Source organism: Physeter macrocephalus, chromosome 19 (genome assembly GCF_002837175.3).
Source record: "Physeter macrocephalus isolate SW-GA chromosome 19, ASM283717v5, whole genome shotgun sequence".
Lineage (NCBI taxonomy): Eukaryota > Metazoa > Chordata > Mammalia > Artiodactyla > Physeteridae > Physeter > Physeter macrocephalus.
In genome coordinates, this window is record NC_041232.1 from 64,832,032 (window position 1) to 64,854,000 (window position 21,969).

General features: G+C 34.7%; 1 protein-coding gene across 1 annotated transcript in view; it reads left to right on the forward strand.

Annotated features, from left to right (window-relative positions):
• ME2 (malic enzyme 2) overlaps nucleotides 1-21,102 on the forward strand; it is a 55,754-nt gene extending 34,652 nt beyond the window's left edge. Inside the window, exons 11-16 of the mRNA XM_007104539.4 lie at nucleotides 695-809; nucleotides 3,237-3,379; nucleotides 9,107-9,209; nucleotides 16,033-16,103; nucleotides 16,605-16,703; nucleotides 20,661-21,102. Of these exons, the coding sequence (XP_007104601.1) occupies nucleotides 695-809; nucleotides 3,237-3,379; nucleotides 9,107-9,209; nucleotides 16,033-16,103; nucleotides 16,605-16,703; nucleotides 20,661-20,828 (699 nt within the window). The 3' untranslated portion in view covers nucleotides 20,829-21,102. The remainder of the gene's footprint in view (nucleotides 1-694; nucleotides 810-3,236; nucleotides 3,380-9,106; nucleotides 9,210-16,032; nucleotides 16,104-16,604; nucleotides 16,704-20,660) is intronic.
• Nucleotides 21,103-21,969: the final 867 nt, after the last annotated feature.

Genomic DNA, 21,969 nt, shown 5'->3' on the forward strand with positions numbered 1-21,969 from the left:
AAGGAGTTAATTTTTATAGTTTTTGACCTGGAATTTGGTGAGGAAAGCATGTTCCTTCATTCAGCTATCTTGAACCAAAATTCCCCTTTCCTCTTGTTTCTGAACTTTTGGTAGTGTAAGTCCATGATGTCTATCTGAAATTCTGAAATCCTAAAAACTCTGAAATCCCTGAGTTTTTCTTGAAATTCATTTGGTCATAAATCTGACAGACCTGAACTTACCTACTAACTTTGGTAGCAAGACCAAAGAGGGTATTTCTAATCTTCACCTTTTGTACTTGGTGTGACTGTTCATAAGTTCTGTTCAGTTGTGGAGTGCCCATTGCGAGGGTATTTGTGATATATTATCATAAGACAGTTCTAAAATATGAAATTCTGAATTTTAAAACACAGCTAGCCCAGATAAGGGATTGTGGGCCTTTGTGCCCTATTGGATTTAGGAGGACTTCACAGAGTAAATGAGTTTCTGAGAGGGATTAGTAAGTTTCTGGTTATAATGGAATTTGATTTGTGTTTTATATTTGGGTTTATGAGCAATATGAAGATAGAATTGGGAGATATGGGTTAAAAAGAAAGGTACATGAAAATGAAAAGATATTCTTATTGTAGAAACAATATGTGACTTATAATGATGTCTTTTCAATTAATCCTTAATAAGCCATTACTAAAAAACTGTATTTTATCTAAAAATTCAGGGGCGGAAAGCTACAATAGACAGTCATCAGGAACCATTTGCTCACTTAGCCCCAGAGAGCGTACCTGATACTTTTGAAGATGCAGTAAATATACTTAAGCCTTCAGCTATAATTGGTAAGTAAAGTTGTTGTCAAGTCATTCTGTTACTTACCTGTGTAATGCCAGTCATAACTTCCATGCAGGATTACTCAAAATGAAATGACAGATTTTACCTAGCTTTCAGCATATATAATGTTTTTTGTGATAGCTTTTTTTAAATTGAAGTATATCTGATGTGCAATATCATATAAGTGACAGGTGTGAATGTAGTGATTCACAATTTTTAAAGGTTATACTCTATTTATGGTTATTATAAAATATTGGCTATGTTCCCTGTGTTGTATGTGGTAGCTTTTAGGTACAGTGTGTAAAGTTTTGTTAATGGATGTTGCTTGTACTTTTAACTTCTAGAAGCTGTGTGATTGATCATGCTTTGCTTTTAGAGTTGGTATGACTGGTGGGCTCAAAACCTGAAAAAGACCAAGGTTATTTGACAGACCAAGAAAATCGTATGCAGAGTCAAAGATTTTCATTGGCAACAAAGCTGTAAGCCTTTGGTATGTTTTAAGAGTCAGGCGTTGCATAGCTGACATCAGACTATGCAACATGGCATTAAGTTCAGAGCAGAAAATGTAAAAGTCTTGTAAAAGAGTGACTATTTCATTTCCTATATAGTTGTAAGATTTGAATCTATAATTTTTCTTGTAATTTTGCCAATTTCTTGGAGGAGCCCTGTGGAATGTTAAATAGTAAACTTACTGTTTTAAGTCTCAAACAGTCTTTATGGTTAGGAAAAGGATGCCTGTATTAGCTTCTTCACTGATTAGAACTCATAATTTTTTAGAGTGAGAAGTTATCTTAAAGATTGCAAGTGTGTCTCTCTCAAAACTCAGTATGGAAACCTAAGAATCTGTCCATTGACTCAGTCCCTGGAGGGTCAAGGAAACAAAAAGAAAAAAATGTTTAATTCTTTTAGAACTCATGGTTTCCTAAGACTATGTCCACATACCTCCACATGGGGAAACACTGAGTAGAAGTTCCTTTCTTACATGAGAAAAACAAGCACAGAGATGTTAAGCAACTTGCCCAAGATTTGTGAATATTTCATATAGCCAGTAGTGACCAAGCAAGCACTAAAACTTTGGTCTCCAGATCAGTATTTTTCTCTAATACATATCAGTTTACGAAATGGAATTTAAAATTTCTTTGACTATTGAATGTAAGTCTTATTGGATGAACTGTGTAAGCACTCAGCCGAGGCCTTGCTTGGTCATCCCCAGATTCCCACCATGGGCTACGTATTCTTCCTTCATGCTGTGCTCCTGTGCACTGCATGCTTAGCACCTGTTACAGGTTTTCTGATTGTCTGTTTACTCTGTTGTTTTTTCTCTCAACTATAAGCTGCCTGCATTATGCTCATTTTTATATCCTAATGGCCTAATACAGTGTCTGAGACATTGCAGGGGCTTACTAAAAGGTCATTAAACTGAACTCTATCAAGAAAGTGGATTGCTTTAGTCAAGAAGATCTTTTATCACTTCTGAACTCCTATTATTTTATAATGAACACCAGAGTTTAACAAGTTAACATTTGAGGTGCAAGTTTTTAATTAAAACAATTTTTTAAATTGTGGGAAAATACACATAACATAAAATTTGCCATAACCATTTATAAGTGTACAGTGAGGCAGTGTTAAGTGCATTCACATTGTTGTGCAACCAACCTCCAGAACTCTTTTTACCTTGTAAAACTGAAGCTCTGTGCACCTGAAACTATCACAACATTGTTAATCAGCTATACTCCAATACAAAATAAAAGTTAAAGGGAATAAAAAAAGCTGAAGCTCTATGCCTGTTAGACCAGTGGTCCCCAACCTTTTTAGCACTAGGAACCGGTTTCATGGAAGATAATTTTTCCACAGACCAGGGAGGGGGGATGGTTTTGGGATGATTCAAGCGTATTACATTTATTGTGCACTTTATTTCTATTATATTACATTGTAATATATAATGAAATAATTATACAGCTCACCATAATGCTGACAGGAGGCAAAGCTCAGGTGGTAATGCGAGCAGTGGGGAACAGCTGTAAATGCAGATGAAGCTTCGCTCCGCTTACCTCCTGATGTGCGGCCCGGTTCCTAACAGGCCACAGACTGGTACCAGTCCGTGGCCCTGGGGTTGGGGACCTCTGTGTTAGACAACAACTACGTGATGGAGGTAGTCTTACACTCTTTTTTTATTGCCCACAATTTACTATATCTGGGGTAGACAATAAATATTTAAGTGAAAATTTTTAACATTTTATTGTTTCTCTTTTCAGATTTAAGATTGGAATTATCTCAGCAATGCAAAATCTTATCTTTGTAATGGGATAAGCACAGGTCTTATCTTTACCTGTGCTTTTGTTGTGTTAAACCTATTATAGAAATGCTATTGATGAGAAGGCTATGTTTTACCTGTAATGAAGTTCCTTTTTTCTCCCCCCCTTATTTTATTACAGGAGTTGCAGGAGCTGGCCGACTTTTCACTCCTGGTGTAATCAAAGCCATGGCTGATATCAATGAAAGGCCTATAATATTTGCATTAAGTAATCCTACAGCACAAGCTGAGTGCACAGCTGAAGAAGCATATACACTTACAGAGGTATTTATAATAGTATGAGTTGGTTATGTCTATTATTTTCCCTCTATTAGCCTATTAGTTATACATTCTTGAATAATTCTTTTTATGGTTGCTCTAGAGATTACAGCATGTATCCATGGATCATCAAATTCTGATGTAAATTATTGCTTGTATCAATTCTGGAAAGCAGTTACTTTATATATCCATTTTTAACACCCTCAGGCCTTTTGTGCTATTGTTGTGCATTTTAATTCTCTCTATATTTTAAATCTCCAAAGACATTCTTTATGTTTTAAACAAAAATTATTCATTTAGCTTTACCTACATTTTAATATTTTCTATTGCCATTGTGTCCTTCATGCATACCTGTGCTTCTATCTAGGATTATTTCTTCTACCAGAAGAACTTACTTTAAGTGTGGGTCTGATGAATTCTTTTGATAATTTATTTTGCCTTCATTTTGAAGGATATAGTTTCACTCTGCATAGAAGTCAGAGTTGGTGGATACTTTATTTCAGAACTTTCAATGTATCATTCTTTTGTTTTCTGACTTCTGTTTTCTTTTTGATAGACCATTTTGTCTTCCGTTTTAAGTAGTTTTTCTACTGTGGACTTAGGTGTGGTTTTCTTTGTATTTATTCCACCTGAGCACTGTAGAGCTCCTGAATCTGTGGCTTAATGTCTTTTTGGACACATTCTGTCTCTTCTCTTGTAGGACTCCAGTTATGTGAATGTTAAGACTTTTTCACCATATCTAATATGTCTCTTACACTATTTTCTATGTATACCATCCTGTTTGTTCTCTGTGTTTCAATCCTGTGATTTTCTTTGGACTTATCTTCCAGTTTGCATATTCTCTTTTCAGCTGTGCTAAATCTGTTGTTAGGTTCTTAATTTTATTGTATTTTTCACTTGTGGAATTTTATTTCATTCTTTCCATAATTCATTAATTTAGCGTCACAGACTTAAAATCACGTATTATAGAAATAATCAATTTATAAATACTACTTTCTTGCCCTCACATGTCATGAAATAATTGTTTTTACCCTCTTCACATGTATCTTCACCATCATAGGGCCACTCTTTTGAGTCATGTGACAGCTCTCTGGAACAAATTTTTACTTTCATCTAACTTGTTTAAAATTTAGCTCTTTTGAATTCTTTGACACTGCCACTGGGTTATATCCCAGTTAAAAGTATCTGCTTATATACCATTAGGACAGTTCTTTTTCCCCTACTGTTCTGTAGAAATATATTTGTAATCTCCACAATGTAATCACTTTCTGTATTGTTCTTGCAAGTGATCTTTCAGTGACTCTAGGAAGTGGTTTTTTTCTTTTAAGTTGATTACAATGTTGTGTTAGTTTCAGGTATATAGCAAAGTGATTCGGTTATATACTTTTTCATTTTTTTGTATTTGTTTCCATTATAGGTTATTACAAGATGTTAAATATAGTTCCCTGTGCTATACAGTAAATCTTTGTTGTTTTGGAAGTGATTTTTAAAGCCTTGTTTACAATGATATATAGGAGTAGTAATTGTTAGGTCATACCCTTGAGAAAAATTAATAAATCTTATAAATGTTTTTGTCTCTATTAAAAGTATTTTATTATGGAAAATTTCAAGCATATACAAAAGTAGAAAGAATGGTATAATTAACTCCCACGTACAAATACCCTGCTTCAAAAGTGATCAACTTATTGCCAATCTTGTTTCTTCTACATCCTACTCACCTTAAATTTTGCAGCCAGTCTCAGACATATCATTTTATTATAAATATTAGAGTATATCTCTCAAAAGTTAAGGATTCTTTTAAAAATATAATCACAGTATTATCACACCTCACAATTTTAACAATACTTTTTAAATACTTATTTGATTCTTTTGTATAGATTTCAGTTCTCTGCTAAAATTTTGTCTTGTCATTTAATTTCTTGAATATATGAATCATAATTAAGGTTAATGTCTGATAGTAATAAATATCTCACTCTCTGTGAGTCCATTTCTATTATCTGTCTTTCTTCTTGGTTATCCAGTTCTTGTCTTTTTGTAAACCTAGTTTTACTTCTGTCTTTCGCTTCCTTATTGAGTGCTAGGTAGTGTGGATGAAGAATAGTAGCAATAATTTGAGGCTCGGAATGAAGTTACCTTCCTCCATAGGAGCTTTGCCTTTCCTTTTGGAGGCTGTTAGTCTGGGGCAGCTCCATATAATTCAGCAGGATGTAGTCCATGGGAGGCCTCCTCTGTTTCCACAGTTTACGTTTTCTCTTGGGTATGAATCAAAAACCCTGGGGCATTTATCAGCACCCCTCACCCCTAGTGGTCTCTGAAGTATACTCTTTCTCTCTCTGTCATCATGAGACTCCTGATAACTTCAGTGCTCAGGCACTCAGCCACAGATTTTCCTTTTGAAATCACTCACCTGAAGGAGGAAAGCTTCAAATGCTGGGCCCGAATTCCTTGCTTTCTTCTTTTTCTGAATCTTGACTGTCTCCACCTCCAAGCTCTCCCTATCTTGGTAGCACTCCCACTTCCTTAAGACATACGTTTAATATATTTTATCCAGTTTTTCTCATTGTTACCAGAGGGAGAATTGGTGTGAATCAACCTAGAAGACTATTGCCAAAGTAGAACTCTCAGAACTTTCTGAACTTAATATTCATGCTCTTGACATATTTAGCATTGTTTTTTTTCTCATTGTTACAAATTTTATTTTGACACATATATTCTCTCAAAATTCCTTTTGATTCTATATTGCCACTTCGTGTTAGTCAAAATAAATTCGCTTGACTAGTGGCTTCCAACATTTATAATAATTACTGAAACTTCTAATAATTATTGAAATCTTTTCTTTTGAACTCATCCACAAAGTCAGCATACAGATATATTAAAAAAAAAAATCAGTCTCTTTAGTATACTGTCTTACTTCTATGCCAAAGAATGGTATTACTATTAGCTTGATTGCTCATCCTCTTCACCTGTCTTTACTACTTAAAACTAATGGTTATTGCCCTCCAAATTAAATCTTAGTCTTACACAAAGACTAGTTGATAAATATACTCCATGTATTGTGGGTCTTGGCATTTCCAAAATATAAAAAATTTAAATGTTTTGGGCAGTAGTAGTACATCAGCAGAAGACTGTTCAAACATTTAAGAATTTTATTTTTTGAATAAATGTTATTGTAATAGATGTACACCGTTTGAATGAATAAAAATTCCTCAAGGAAACCAGTTTGATATACTGTATCAGTTCTAAGATGCAAATTTTCTCACAATTTTTATAACTTTGAAATTGTGTTATCTCTTAAAAATGGTAAAAAAGCATTGTGTCATAGTTTAATTTTACATAATTTTTTTCTTAGTGTTACATAAAATAATGGCATAAATGTATGTATTTGTAGTTACTGCTTAAATTTTAAGTGTCCTTTTGTTTTCGGTGGAGGGATGTCTCAGTGCTAATCTAACACCCTCTGCTGCTTAGGGAGAAAAATACGTTTAAAAAAAAGTGTTTTCATATTTTAATGGCCAGTTGCTCAAAGAACAAAGAATAGGCTAACCTGGACTTCAGAATGAGAATACTGTTACCATTAAGGTCTTGCCACATTTAAGCTATAGGTTGATTATGAAAGAAGAAGAATTTTTTTTAAAAAGATGGCCTGTTGTGACCACCTAGAGGGGTGGATTAGGGAGGGAGACACAAGAGGGGGAGGATATGGGGATATATGTATACATACGTATAGCTGATTCACTTTGTTATACAGCAGAAACTAATACAACATTGTAAAGCAATTATACTCCAATAAAGATGTTAAAAAAAAATGGCCTGGAGAAGATGAACTGCTGTTGAAATCTTGCCATTCTAGAGAAGATGCCCAAGATCTTTCTAAATCTCCAAATTTACTGATATCATGAGGACATAACATTTTCCCCATAAAGAGCTATATTGTATAATCTACTTTATAAATCTATTAAAATTAATGGTGGCACAAAAATAATCTATATTATTATATACGTTGTGGTAACTTGTATGGCATTAACCGTGATCTTCAAAGAAACAAAATTTTTGTCACAAATAAAGCTAGGCTTAGAACAGGTAGAGAATGGTAATAACTATGTAGAAAATTCTATAGCTTTCTGGAGTTGTAGGTCCAAGACACTCACCTGGGCCCACCACTGGCACAGTTGACTTGCTTCTACACATAAACCTGAGATCATTTTGAAATTGAAAGTATGTCTTATAAAAGTAATAATTACTACACATGGTAGATCTTCAGGTTGTCCAAAGGGTCAAATTCTTGAGTGCTAAATCCACTAATGCCAAGGGTCTACTATATTTCAAAGAATAATCACTCTTGCTATAATACACATCTGTAGATGTAGGGAAAAGACAAAGAATTATCTAAACACTTAAAAAAAACACTCTGTCAGATATTTAGGTGTCATGTCATTTTGTGCATTTTGTGGAGATAGTTCAGCTTTCTGTGAATCACCTTTTAACTTCATCTAAGTAGCTGTTTAAACATGACTTCCTTTAGTTATACCTCAAGTATTCCAAGATAAGTTATCCTGTTTGAAAACTATTGTTTTCTTGCCTTTTTTTTTTTTTTTTTGGTCAGGTAGGGGTGCGACAGATGGAATTTGTGGGGGAAAATTATATATAAAGGATTTATAAATTAACCTTCAGGTACTTTTCAATTCCATGGGCACCAAATTCTCTTAGAAATACTGAAGGTGCTAGTAAAATGTATTATATGCTACTATAGAGCACAGTACTAAAATTGATGGATACAACAAATTTGGAGACTTTTCTTTAACAAGACAACATGCCATGTTTTTCTGGGGTGACTGTGGTTATACCATATGCCTCTTCTATAAACTGCCTATCTAGGGAGCATTGTAGCATAATAGAAAACCATGGGTTTTAGAGTTATAAAAATCTGGATTTAAATTTAACTGCTACAGTTGTGATGTGTGACTTTTTTACAAAGTACTTGGAAATATTTAAGCCTTTGCTTTCTGAGATTTTTTAAAAATATATATATATTAGTGAAATGGAGATGATAATCTCATAAGCCTTCTATGTGGGCTAAATTAACTGAGTTAACACATATAAAGCACCTGGTTCAGAGCCAGAAACAGCAGATGTACAGTAAATGGTAGCAGTTTAATTTTTGATGTTTTCCCCTCATTCACAGATGTTTATAGCAGTCTTTATTTTTTTATTTCTATTTTTTTATTTTTATTTTTTGCGGTACGCGGGCCTCTCACTGCTGTGGCCTCTCCCGTTGCGGAGCACAGGCTCCGGACGCGCAGGCTCAGTGGCCATGGCTCACGGGCCCAGCCGCTCCACGGCACGTGGGATCTTCCCGGACCGGGGCACGAACCCGTGTCCCCTGCATCGGCAGGCGGACTCTCAGCCACTGCGCCACCAGGGAAGCCCTATAGCAGTCTTTATTATTAGGGATGATATTTTCTTGCTGTCTACATTTTTTAAGTTTTAAAGGAAATAGAAGTGTCAGGTTTTAAAGAATTTATTAATGGACTTTTTCAACTTTGAATGCTTGCTATGCATAAAACAAACCTTATTCTAATAAGGATTTGAATGAGAGGATATGTTATATAGTAAATTATGCCTGTTTTGCAAGTAGTATATTGGTCTACTGCAGGGTTTAATTTTGTTTTAATTCACCTCAATTTTCTAGTCCACATAAAGTAACAAAATTGAGGTTATTTCATTTCTCAACAGGGAAGGTGTCTGTTTGCCAGTGGCAGTCCATTTGAGCCAGTGAAACTCAGTGATGGGCAAGTCTTTACACCAGGTCAAGGAAACAATGTATATATTTTTCCAGGTAAATGCCACCATTATTTATGTTATAGAGTAATCATTAATAATTACATTAAAATTCCTTATGAAATTCTTTAGAATTTAAGATTTAAAAAACAATGATATTTACAGGATTTTGCTATGAATGTACAGGAAAACTCAAGGAATTCAGCAAATCCAACTTGCTCTATTTCCCCTGAAAATTTATTTATTCATACCGTTCATTAAATTTGTTTTTATTATAGAAATAAAGTAGTACATAGTTCATAAAAATGCAAAAGGAACAGAATGTTAAAAAATTATTTAACCTCTTTATCTCCCCTTGGTACCTCCTTATCATACTTATCAGCTATACCCACTGTGGTTTCCTTTGAGTTTTTCTGATGGTTACCATCATGACTGGCACACTTATCTCCCTTATCTTGATTCTTCCAACTCTAGACTGTATGTGTGAACTTCCAACTGTGAAATCTAAATAATAGTCCACACATAATACCTAATACCTCCTAATACCTTGCTTTCTCTCTCTACCTCTCAATTTCTATTACTACTTTTAGCTTTCCTAGTAGTTACCTTTATCTCTATATAATAAACTTAAAGAGCTTTTGTAAGCAACTTAAGACAGTTTTTATTAGCTTGCCACAGTGAAAAATGAAAAAAAAAATCTGGTATTTAGCTTTCTTATCTCTTCTTATTTTATCTCTCAACTATGGTTGGTGATATTTCTACATTGCAGAGAAATTTTTGAAACTTACATTGTGTTCTGTTGTTTTCCATGTTTTGTCTCTGATTGATTCTGAAATTACATGATTATATGTTATTCATGTCTAAACAAGAGTGTGGTTTGATACATACAGTAGAACCTGCAATTCTAGATCAACAAAAATTTTGACACTCAAAGTCTTTTAAGTGTCAAGTATAATGAATCCTCCTCTAATTTCTTGCCAGCTTTCTTCATTTCATCCTGATCCTGCTCCACAGCACATCATTTCTGTGGTGGTTCTCTCTTGCCCATGTACACTATTCCTCTTTGTGTTGGTCTCATTTTTCTGGAATACATCTTTGAATAAGTTTTTTTTATGAAGCATGGATGAAAACTGAGTTTTTATGTATCTGAAAATGTCTTTATTTTGTTCTCTGGCTTGATGGTTTGGTTGGGTAGAGATTTGTAGATTCAAAGTCATTTTTGTCAGACCTTTGGAAACATTTCTCCATTCACTTTCAGTGGCCAGGGTTGCTGATGAGAAATCTGGTGTCAGTGAGATTCTCATTCCATTATACCTACTAGCTTTGTCTCCCTAAAAATGTTTCAGTGTTTTCTTTATCTTTAGATTTCTGAAATATTAGTGGGATGCATCCAGGTTTGGGCTTTATTTCCATCTATCATGCATGTCTGCAGGTGGGCCAATTCACTATATTTTCTTTTCCAAAGGATTTTTTGTTCTGTTTTTTCCCCCCCTCATTCCTTTCCTTTCATTATTTCTGTTTTTCCCTTATGGAACTTGTGTTAGACCATGGTCAAATCCCTCTGTTGCCCTAACTTGTAACTTTTATTCATATTTTCACCTCTTACCTTTTTTGTTCTATAATATGGGGGATTTCTGTGGTGTTTGTTCATTTATCTGTATCTGTTTGGTTTCTTTTTTCCTTTTTTTTAGCACTTCTAAGTGTATGTTTTGTATGTTTTGTCTTTATTCTTTTTATTATGGAAAATTTCAAACATATACAAAAGTAAAGGGAAGAATCAAATCCCATGTTCCATTCTCCCACTTTTGGGCAGTTATCAATTTGTAATTTAATCTATACTCCCACCCACTCCGCCTTCACTGGGTTATTTTAAAGCAAATCAGAGACATCATATAATTTCATTAATAAGTACTTCAGTATGTGTCACTAAAAAAATAATTTTTAAAAAATTAAACATAACCATAATAGTGGTATCACACCAAAGGAAATAAACAATAATTGCTTAATATCATATCATCAACTCAGTAGGTTCAGATATTATTTTTTACTCTCAATACCTTTTCTTGTCATAGAATAACTTTTTAATAGCCACTTTTTTTAAGCTTGCAGCATCCTTTCAGATCTCTCCTGAGAGATATTAAGATTCTTTTAAATATTTCTTCCTTTGTGCTGTTTATTTTCCAGAAGTTTCTGGTAATCCTTAATTTATTCATTTTAATGAAAGAATTATATGGAGTAAAATAGTGATTTGGCATGAATTTCCTTTGTACTTGTGTCTTTCTCCTTGTGGGCCTCTCCCTGAATAACTGACAGCAGGCTCTAAGATTTTAGGACAGATTTATAGCACACATAGGGTGGCATCAAGGAAGCACGTTATTATAACTGCTGTTAAAATAAAGATTTTGGGCCTGTGAATATCCTAGTGCACTTTCCTCCTTTTTCTAGTGCACATTCCTCATTTTCCCCCCAGCAGAGTGGTTGTGTAGAGTTCCACTCTGCTTGTCTCTTGAGATCCAGCATCTGTAACAGAAACTCTGCCATTACTGATGATCCCCTTATAGAACTTGATAATGTTCAAAATCAGTCTGTTCCATCCAACAATATTTCTCTGGCATAAAGACCATGAAAAGAATACTTCTCTGCTGATTTTAACAAAGCCATTTTTAATATCGTATTTGACTAACAGAATTTGGCAGTTGATTACTTTTATATAACATTTCAATGTTCTAACTTTATTAACAGTTATTAGGACTATAAATATAGACAAAAGAATGACTTGGTAGCAGAGGTTGAAATGGGCTTAAAAACAGGATTGGCCAAAAGAATGATCAAAAAGCAGTTAAAAACTCAAGGCTTTGGAAATGTTTGAATTACCTACTCCAGCAATTATACCTGGATGAACAACACAATTAAAACCTAAAAGGGCCAGAGCCTTCCTAATCAGGAAGAAATGACTGAGAGGTAAAGCTGTGCTTTTCATGGAGAGAGGTCAAGAGTTGGAGTCTGGCACCTGTAAAGGATGGGATGCTAGTGAGCCACCTCCCACTTTGGGCTGAAACCTTAAAGGACTGTACCTTGGAGTGTGGGTATAGTTTGCACTTGAGGTGATCTAGAAAACCTCAAGCCTTTGTTTTGGCCTACCAGTGTCCACAAGTGCCTGGCAGAAGCAAGCAGAAGTCTTCTCTGGTACAAGATAACACTATCCTATTCCTCAAGGTACTTTTACAAATAAATTTTCAAATACAACCCTAGTTAAGAAATAAAAAGATAATGAAGCACATAAAGAGACAAGCCAACACAAGCCAAAAGTAGCAGATACAACAAAAAGAAAACTCTGGAACTCTAAATATCGGACAAGTGCTATGAAACAAATACGCTTATTATGTTTATGGGATAAAAGCCAAGCTTGAAAAATTCAGCCAAGTAACACTAAATTCTACAATTGAAAAATACAATAAATTAAGAACTCAGTGAATGAGGCTTATAACAGATTAGACCAAAGGAAATTAATAAACTGGAAGACAGGCCAGAAGAAATGATCCAGAGACCAAAAAAAGGGGAAAATATAGAAAAACAGATATATACCGTTAATTGATATACATTTAATTGAGGTCCCAGAAGAAGATGAGAGTAGGTGAAGCAGAGGCAATATTTACAGGCCTCATGGCTGAGAACTGACAGATGACATCACTACACAATATTCAGGAAGCTCAGTGAAATCCACATGGGACAAGTAAAAAGAAATCTACATCCAGTAACATCCTTGTGAGGCTTCAGAAAACAACAACAAAGAGAAGACTGTGAATTCAGCCAGAGCAAAAAGATTTCCTTCAAAGGAATAATTGTCAGGCCAGCTGACTTCTCAACAGCAACAAGATGCCAAAAGACAGTGGAGTGACCTGTGTGAGTGGCTTCTACAAAATACTTGTGAAGCTAGAGCTCATTACACAGTGAAAAGCCCCTTCAAGGATTAAAACAAAATGAAGATATTCTCAGAAGAGGAAGAAAAGAGGATTCGCCATCTGCGGACATGTAAGAAAGGAAAGTAAATTCTAAAGAGTATTCCTTAGGCAAACCACAAGTAATCACAGTTAGAAGCTCAGAGATGTAGGAAAGAATGAAGAGCAAAGAAAGTTGTGAATATTTGAGTTAAACAAAAGGAACGTTTTATGTGTAGGGCAAAACAATAATGACATGTGGGATTTTGAAAGCTATAGAGACAAAATTAAAAGGCACAATAATAATAGTTTATCGGTTACATAGAGTTAAACTGTTAGGAGAAACTTCCATTGTCTGGCAGGAGGGCAAACTAAAAATTAATATGAAACTTTGATCAGAATGCATGTTATAAATTTTAAGATAACCACTAGAAGAACTTCCAAACTATGATAAGAGAATATTAGGGGAGGAAATGAAATGATTTTTTTTTTAATCCAAAAGGCAAGAAAGAATAGGAAAGGGAATATGGAATAGACAAATGTAAGAAGACAATAGATTTTGCCCCTAACATTTAATTAACTACATTTAATTAAACATAGATGGAACGAATACTCAATTTGAAAAAAAATTATCTAGCGGCTGGATTAAAATGAAGCTATTAACCACCATGATCCTCTTCCCATCCCTGAGTAACTGAGTTACCATACTTCCCCACTCTGGCCAAAGACTGCTGGGATACTCTTTGAATAGTGTGAAACCCTAAATAGAGTTTGCTATATTCATGCTCATAGCAATCAATTTTTTAAGTTCCTAACTCTTACATATGAGAAACACTCAAAGAAAGGGATTTTAAGGAAAATCCCTTATATGAACAGTTTATTTCATAAAAGAAACTAAATAGACAAACAGGAAAAAACAGATTATGTGGGGGAAATGGAATGTTAAAAAAAAAACTATCAATATCCTCATGGAGACAAATATTCCAGACACAAGACAGAATTTTATTTTTAAAAAACTAGAAAACAAAAATGAGCTCTGGAAAATGAAAAGTTTGGTAGAAGGATTATAAGAAAAAGTTGAAGAAGTCATCTGGAAATAGAGCAAAGATCAGAGGATGGAAAATAAAGAAAGAAAATTAGAGGACTAGTCCAGGAGGTACAATATCAGAAAGTAGAAATTTCAGGGAGAGAGAACAGAAAAGTGGAGGGAAGGAAATTATCAAAGACTTCATGAACGTTTCCCCAAATTGCAAGAGCCAAATTTCCAGATAGGAAGGGCCCACATACCAAGTGCCAAATATGGTGGGCGAAAGTAATGCACCTCAAGGCACACATTGTGAAATTACAGAACATGAGGTACAAAAAAAGATCCTACATACTTCCAGAGATGCAACAAAAAGATAATTGTTGAAAAAGGATCTGGAGTCAAATTGGCACCAGACTTCTCACCAACAATGCTGGAAGCCGTGAGGTATTGAAATAATGCCTTACAATTCTGAAGGAAAATTATTTCCAAACTAGAATTTTAAATCCAGACAAACTGTCAAATGAAGTGGAAGGTAGTAAAAACGTGGTGGGTGTGTGTGTGTGTGTGTGTGTGTGTGTGTATGTGTGTGTGTTGGGGTGCTGGAGGGTGCTCTTCAAAAATGCAAGATTTCCAGAAATGTATCTCCTGTGCACTGTTTTTCAGGAAACTACTGGAGGATATATCCTACTCAAAAAGGGGAATAACAAAAATACTAGGAAGAAGTGAGATTTAGGAAATGGACTCAACTTAGAAGCAAAGGGAATCCGCATGAAGATGAAGAGAGTTTCCAGGATGATAGCTCCATATCTGGAATGGAGAGCAACCAAGCCAGATTGGAGTTTCAGCAGAGATTTATTCTCGAGGATGAAATTAGAGAAATGTGAAATAGCTGAAATTACTAGATGATTTAGACAACTAAATGAATAAGTGTCTCAGCCTGAAATAATTTTAAGTACCGAAAAATCAAAGGAAAAAGCAGGACAATAACCTTAGGGAAAACAAAAAGGCAGAAGAGGAAAAGTTGGGATATAATGTTAATACACGGCTCAGCTGTGAAGAGCACTTATGAAGTCATAATAATATAAACACTGAACACTGATTCAACCGAAATTATGCTCTAACTATATTGGTAAGAGGGCTGGAAATGTGCAAGAAAGCTAAATACTTAATTCCAACAGGAAGGATTCGGTGATCTCCAAAACTAAAAGTCAATCAGAAGAATTAGAAGCAAGCTGTGAGAGAGAGAAATACTAAAATAATCAGCTAAGAAAATTAAAAGTAGTTACTTCTGTAGAGCAAGAAAGGGAGGATTAGAGATGGACTGGAAATTGATTTTAAGTCAGTATCAACATTTTTTTTAAAAATATTTATGTATTTTTGGCTGCGTTGGGTCTTAGTTGCGTCGGGTCTTAGGTGCAGCGCACGGGCTCTTGTGGCGCATGGCTTTCTCTCTAGTTGTGGCGTGTGGGCTCAGTAGTTGCGGTGCGTGGGCCTAGTTGCCCCGCAGAATGTGGGATCTTAGTTCCCCAACCAGGGATCGAACCCCCATCCCCTGCATTGGAAGGTGGATTCTTAACCACTGGACCACCAGTGAAGTCCCGGGAATTTATGATTTTGTAACAACTGCTGATGAGTTGTATGCATTTGTAATTTTGATAAATGTGAAAACTAAATTGAGAAAAGCCATTTGATATTTCTAAAATTATTTCTTCTAATAAGTAAGAATTATAACAGTTAAAGATCACTTAATTTTTAGTGCTCAGATTTCTGTTTTCTCTTGACTGCTTCATTTTTTGAAGGGGCTGTTTGGGGTAGGGGTGGGTTAGCATTAATTTGCTTTAAATCTAGGAATTTATTTGGCTACTTTCATAATTGGAAGTGACCTTACTAAGTACACTATTTTAAATGTATTCCAGGTGTGGCTTTAGCTGTTATTCTCTGTAACACCCGGCATATTAGTGACCATGTTTTCCTAGAAGCTGCAAAGGTAAATGTTTTAAATATTGTTTGGTTATTTTATAAAGGATGAATTGTAAAGCTGAATGGATCTTAAAAACAGAGAGAGAATGGGTTAAATCTGCCTTATGAGTGGAAAGGAAGTTACTCATCCGTTGCTTTTTTGATTTACCTTCTACTTTTGCATAAAATTAATTTATCATTTTTCCAGTGTTGGATTGTAAGCTATGAATATTTTCATAAATACTGTACCTGTATTATACATATCTGAAAGTAACATAATTGTGACAGCATAGATAAAATGTCTTTAAATCTGATTTTTTAAAAAGTCTTTAAATCTGGTTATTTCTTTACTGTTCAGTGGTAAACGGTTTTAATTTCTGCAGTGGTTTAAGTGTATTCCTGCTAGAAATAAGGAAAACATGTTACCTGTATTATTCTCTGCTCCCCCAACCCTTTCCCCATTTTATTAGTCCTTATTATTCTGTTATTTAAGCAAACAAAAGTGAAATTTTTTTTTTTTTCTCTTCAGGCTCTGACAAGTCAATTGACGGATAAAGAGCTAGCTCAGGGGAGACTTTACCCGCCACTTGCTAATATTCAGGAAGTTTCTATTAACATTGCTATTAAAGTAAGTAATAATTTATACCTCTTCACATAAATTTTAATGGTGTTTTCTTCATGCAAGTAACACAAGTTCATTAGAGAAAAATCAGAAACATTTAGAGGGCGCAAAGAAGAAATTTTAGGTTGCTCATATTCTTGCTACAGAATATAACTCGCATTTGTTGCCTTCTATTGTTTTTTCTTCCCAAACACATAATAAAAATGCACACACGTGCAGTCACCTGTGCCTGTTTTTAAAATTGGTTTCTCACTGCAGTTTTTTCCACTTAATATATTGTAAGCCTTTCCCCAGGTAAATCAGTAATAATTCTCAAGATCATGGAATTCTCTTTGTTATATCATAGTTTGCTTAACCATTTCTCTATTTTGGGGGACATTTAAGCATCTTTCGTTTTGTTAGAAATATTGTAGTGAACATCCTTAGATAAGTCTTTATGTGCATTTGTGATCGTTTTTTCTTAAGATAAATTTCTAATCCTAAGAACAAAAGGATTAACATGCTAAGGCCTCTGATAAACATTGCCAAATGATTCTTGAGAAAAAAAGTATTGATTTACATTGCCCCTGTTAGATATGAGTGTATCTGTTTTCCCATACCTCTGCCAATATTATTTTTTTTAATTTTGCATATAATTTTTATTTAAAACACTTATTTTATTAAATTTAATAATTTTTTTGTTTTTATTGAACAATAGTACTTCCATATTTGTCTTCTACTTTATAACACTGTGCTCTTAAAATATTACGGGTAATGTTCCTTCTGTTTTGTGTGGTGCAGGTATTTTCCCATTTGTCATTTATTTTAACTTGTTTGACATGCCATTTTCACAAGGTATTTTAATGGAATGATCTATTTTATGGATTGTTTCCTCACCTCCTATGAATGTTAGTGCTCTCTCCCACTCCAAAATCATAAATATCTACCTGCATTTTCTAATAACTTAAAACTTTTAATCCCTCTGAGATTTTAGTGTGTGATGTGAGACAGAGAAACATTTTTTCCTGAATAGTTAACCAGTTGCCCCAGCACCAACTGATTGGGAATGTTCCTTTTGTTAACATAAAAACCTTGATTTCTTTACTAAGAGTCTGTTCCAGACCATATTTGCCTATTATTAGGCACTGTTTTAATTTAATAATGTGTACTATTTGATACTACATATTATACATGCTAAAACCATCGTTACGGTTTTTCAGTATTTTCTTGTCTGTTCTGCACTGTTTATTCTTTTGGATGAATTTTTGTATCGGTTTTTTGAATTTAAAGAAAACCCTGCAAACTGTGTATGAAACTATGTCATATTTATAAATTAAGTTGGTGAAATTGAGTCTTTCTGTATTGACTCTTCCTTATTCAATCTCTCTCTCCACTTTTTAAGGTTTTTTCCTTCTTTTTTAAGTTTTTCAATATAATTTTGTTGTTTTCTTCATCTAAATGTGGCATGTCTCCTGTTATTTTCCTAGATATTCAGAAATTTTGTTATCCTTTAAAATAACGTTTTTTCTTTCCACGTATATGTCCTCACTGGTCATTTCTAATATATAGGGAAGGTATTAATATTTATGAATTCATTTGATAACAGGTTTCTTTGTTGAACAATCCTAATTCTTTTCATAGTTTCTCAGTTAATTCTTTTGGAATTGTTGAGTTGTGAATCATCTGCAAATAAGTTTTTTTTTTTAATGTATAGTTCATTTTTCCCTATCTTACTAAATTAGTTGCTACTTAAAATCAGTTTTAAACAATTGGGTTGATAAGTGCATCCTTGTATTTTAATAAGGATTGAAATAAGTATTTTTAAAATATTTTTGAAGAAGTAGGCTTCTATTTGTGCTATTTACTAAGATTTTCTTAAATATCAGGATTAGATGTGGAATTTATCAACCACACTTTCAACTTGTATACTGATGATCATAAGATTTTACCCCTTTGACTAATACTGTTATTGTTACATTATATTAATACTCATAAACTAAGCAAAGATTGGGAATTGGTAAAGGATGATATGTTTAGGAAATAACCAATTCAGTTGATCGTGGAATCTAAGGTATAGATAGGAAAAAGGCATTAGATAAGATTTGAAGTTATTTTAAGATCAGCTTGTACAGATACACAAATGCCAGACTAAGGAACCAGAATACCTTACTATTGTAAAACAACTGAAGAATTTAGAGCCCAGAATTAGGATGAATAGAGTTCATCTTGAGAATTACAGAATATTACACGTGGGACAGATTTTGGGAGGTATCAGTTGGTTAGATTACTGGTGTGTCCGCATGAAAGGTAGTACATGGGGAAGTAGAAGGAGATCTGTGCTGGGGTTGGTATAGGAGCAGAGCCCCCAGGATCGCCTCTCTTCCCCCTCCTCCGGTGTCCTAAGGCTTTCCTTTTTAGGAGCCAAGGGATCAGGTGAGCAGACAGTGCTGTGTACCTGTCCCCCAGCGCTACCCACAGCCACTGGGCAGCCCCGTACAGTCACCGGTCACCTGCTGCATGCCTACTTGATCAAGGAGGACTCCCTCCGATCTCAGGCCTTGCCCCCAGTCTTCTCTGTGGGTACTAATATGTTTCCTACAATAGACTAGACAATACAGTTGACCCTTGAACAATGCGGAAGTTAATGGCCGATCCTCTGCGCAGTCGAAAATCTACATATAGCTTTACTGTTGGCCCTCAGTTTTCCGAGGTTCCGCATCCACAGATTCAACCAACTGGGGATCACGTAGTACATATTTAGTGAAAGAAATTCACATATAAGTGGACCTGCACAGTTCAAACCCGTGTTGTTCAAGGGAATTCTGTCTCAAAATATAGTAAGGTTGAACTCCTAAGACCAAGGACTATCTTTAATAACCATCATTTTTCTTTAAATTTTTCTTTTAGAAAACTGAAAAAAACTCTAATAGTAGTCACCATTTGGAATGGGAATTAGAGGAGGAGAAAGACATAATTATTTGATTTTTTGTTGTTGTTTACCATGTATCACTGCATTCTTTTAAAGTTAAAATTAAACTGTAACTTGAGAACTTAACTAGGTGACAGGCACCATGCTACCCTGTGAGGAAGCTCTTCATACTACCCCATCTTACATCAAAACAGAGAGTCAGAGGCTTTATCTTCACCACCAGTCATTGTGTGTGGCTTGCCACAAAGATCAGAAATTCATTCAAGCCAGTTTAGGTGGGAAGTAATCTAGCTTAACTGTTTAGGGTCTGGGACCTAGAATCAGAATGCTTCGGGTTTGAAACAACAGTTATCACTTTAAATAGCTTGGGCAAGTTACTTAAACTCCTCAAACTTTGGTGTTCTCATGTATAAAATGAGAATAATAATAGTACTTGTCTCCTAGGGTTCTTGGGAGGATTAAATGAGATACCCACGTAAAGCACATAGAACATGCCTGGCACTCAGTGATGGTGGTGGTGAGTTGCCATGTATAGGTTCTAGCCCTAACTTTACTTGACCTTATAGTTCTAGTGTCCAACACCTGATTTACAATAATTTCTATGTCTTTTAATTCAAATTCTAGAGGAAAAACATCTGGCTCACTTTGGGTTAGATTTTCACCCTAGTCCAGTCAGCTATGACTAGGAAGTAGAGTCTCCTACACATGGTCTCAGCAGGGTGGTGGGGAGGGACACAGGTGGGGCAGGCTACCAAGTAGGTCTGCTGGACCAACACACGGTAGAGCTTAAAATTATTGAAGTATTAAGGAAATGCCAATAATAGTTCGGGGGGGGACTTTAAAGTCACTTTAAAACATATTGAACTTATGGTGAGACTGCAGATGTTTTTATCTTTTAATAGTTTGTGAATGTCTTGAAGTGAGTCAAAGTAATGTTATTTTTTATTATGAAAAAAATGCCATTCTTCCAAATTCATTACTTTGTTTTAATAATACTTTTTCTCTTAAATGGGTTAATACTCAGAGTCTACACAGTAATCTTTTGTATTTTTCAGGTTACAGAATATCTGTATGCTAATAAAATGGCTTTCCGATACCCGGAACCTGAGGACAAGGCCAAATACATTCGAGAAAGAATATGGCGAAGTGAATACGATTCCCTGTTGCCGGATGTGTACGATTGGCCAGAGCCTGCGTCACGCCCTCCGCCAACAACGGAATAGAAGCACACCACTGATAAACACTTTCCATGCTTCAGGGACCCCTTTCTTCAGACAAAAAGAGAGGACGTTCTTAAATTTATGGTTTTTTCTGTGTTTTATTCTCCCCTACCACTTTGCTTATTTTTTCCCATGAATCTCCACTTCTGTACAGGATGGACCTGTTGACTACATTGTTAATGCCCACCTGCACCCTGAAATCAGATGACCGTAATGCTCTCATTCTGATTTGTAGCTCATACCACATCAGAGATATTAAAAATTACTTGTGAATGTCTTCACTTGTGCTCCTGTTCACTCTTGCCAGAGTATTTGCTATTTACTATTATAGCTAATCATCTTCTCTCACCCAGTTCTTTTAGGGCTACTAAAATAGAAATTTACTTCTGTGGATATGAGTACAGAATTTTGGGAAGAAGCCAAATTTAACCAAATTCTAAGGACAAATTGACAGTATCTAAAAATGTCCTTTTATTTCTGCTTCATTTTACCTTCATGCTCTGAAATTCCTTTTCAGTAGATAGATCAGGAAAAATCTACCCTATTATGTATTTTCTGGGACTAAACTGAGGCTTAACTATAACGTGGGAGAAATGGGAAGCACTGCTGCCTTTAGACAAATAAACTAGTCATTGTTTTCAACAGTGTATAAAAATCTCAGTGTAACTTTTTAAAATAAATATCTTAAATTTACTTGCTTCAATTTTGCTGTTTTATTGCCCAATGAGAAATTTAGGTTTGCTTATTATGAAAAATACATATTTTCATTTTCTTCTAGATGATTCTAAAGAAGGGGGTATAGGATACCTGATGCATAGATTATGATTTTTAACAGCGTGTGACCTAACAGATTAGCCATATGTTTCACATCTAAATGAGTCATATTTAGACTCATCTATGAGTCTATACCCTTATTCCAGTAGTGATACTCTTTATTATTTGAGATAATTTTGGAATGTTCATATGATACATTCCTTTAACTATCATTAGTAGTGACAACTCCTTTTCCATTGAAGATGGATTTAATTGTTTGAAACCACCAAAATTAACTTAGAGCTAAGTGGGAATGAATAAAGTAGGTGTTCAGACCAGTAAATGTCATTTTTAATCCCAGTAAAATGGGTAATAAACTGGCTAGTGAGAC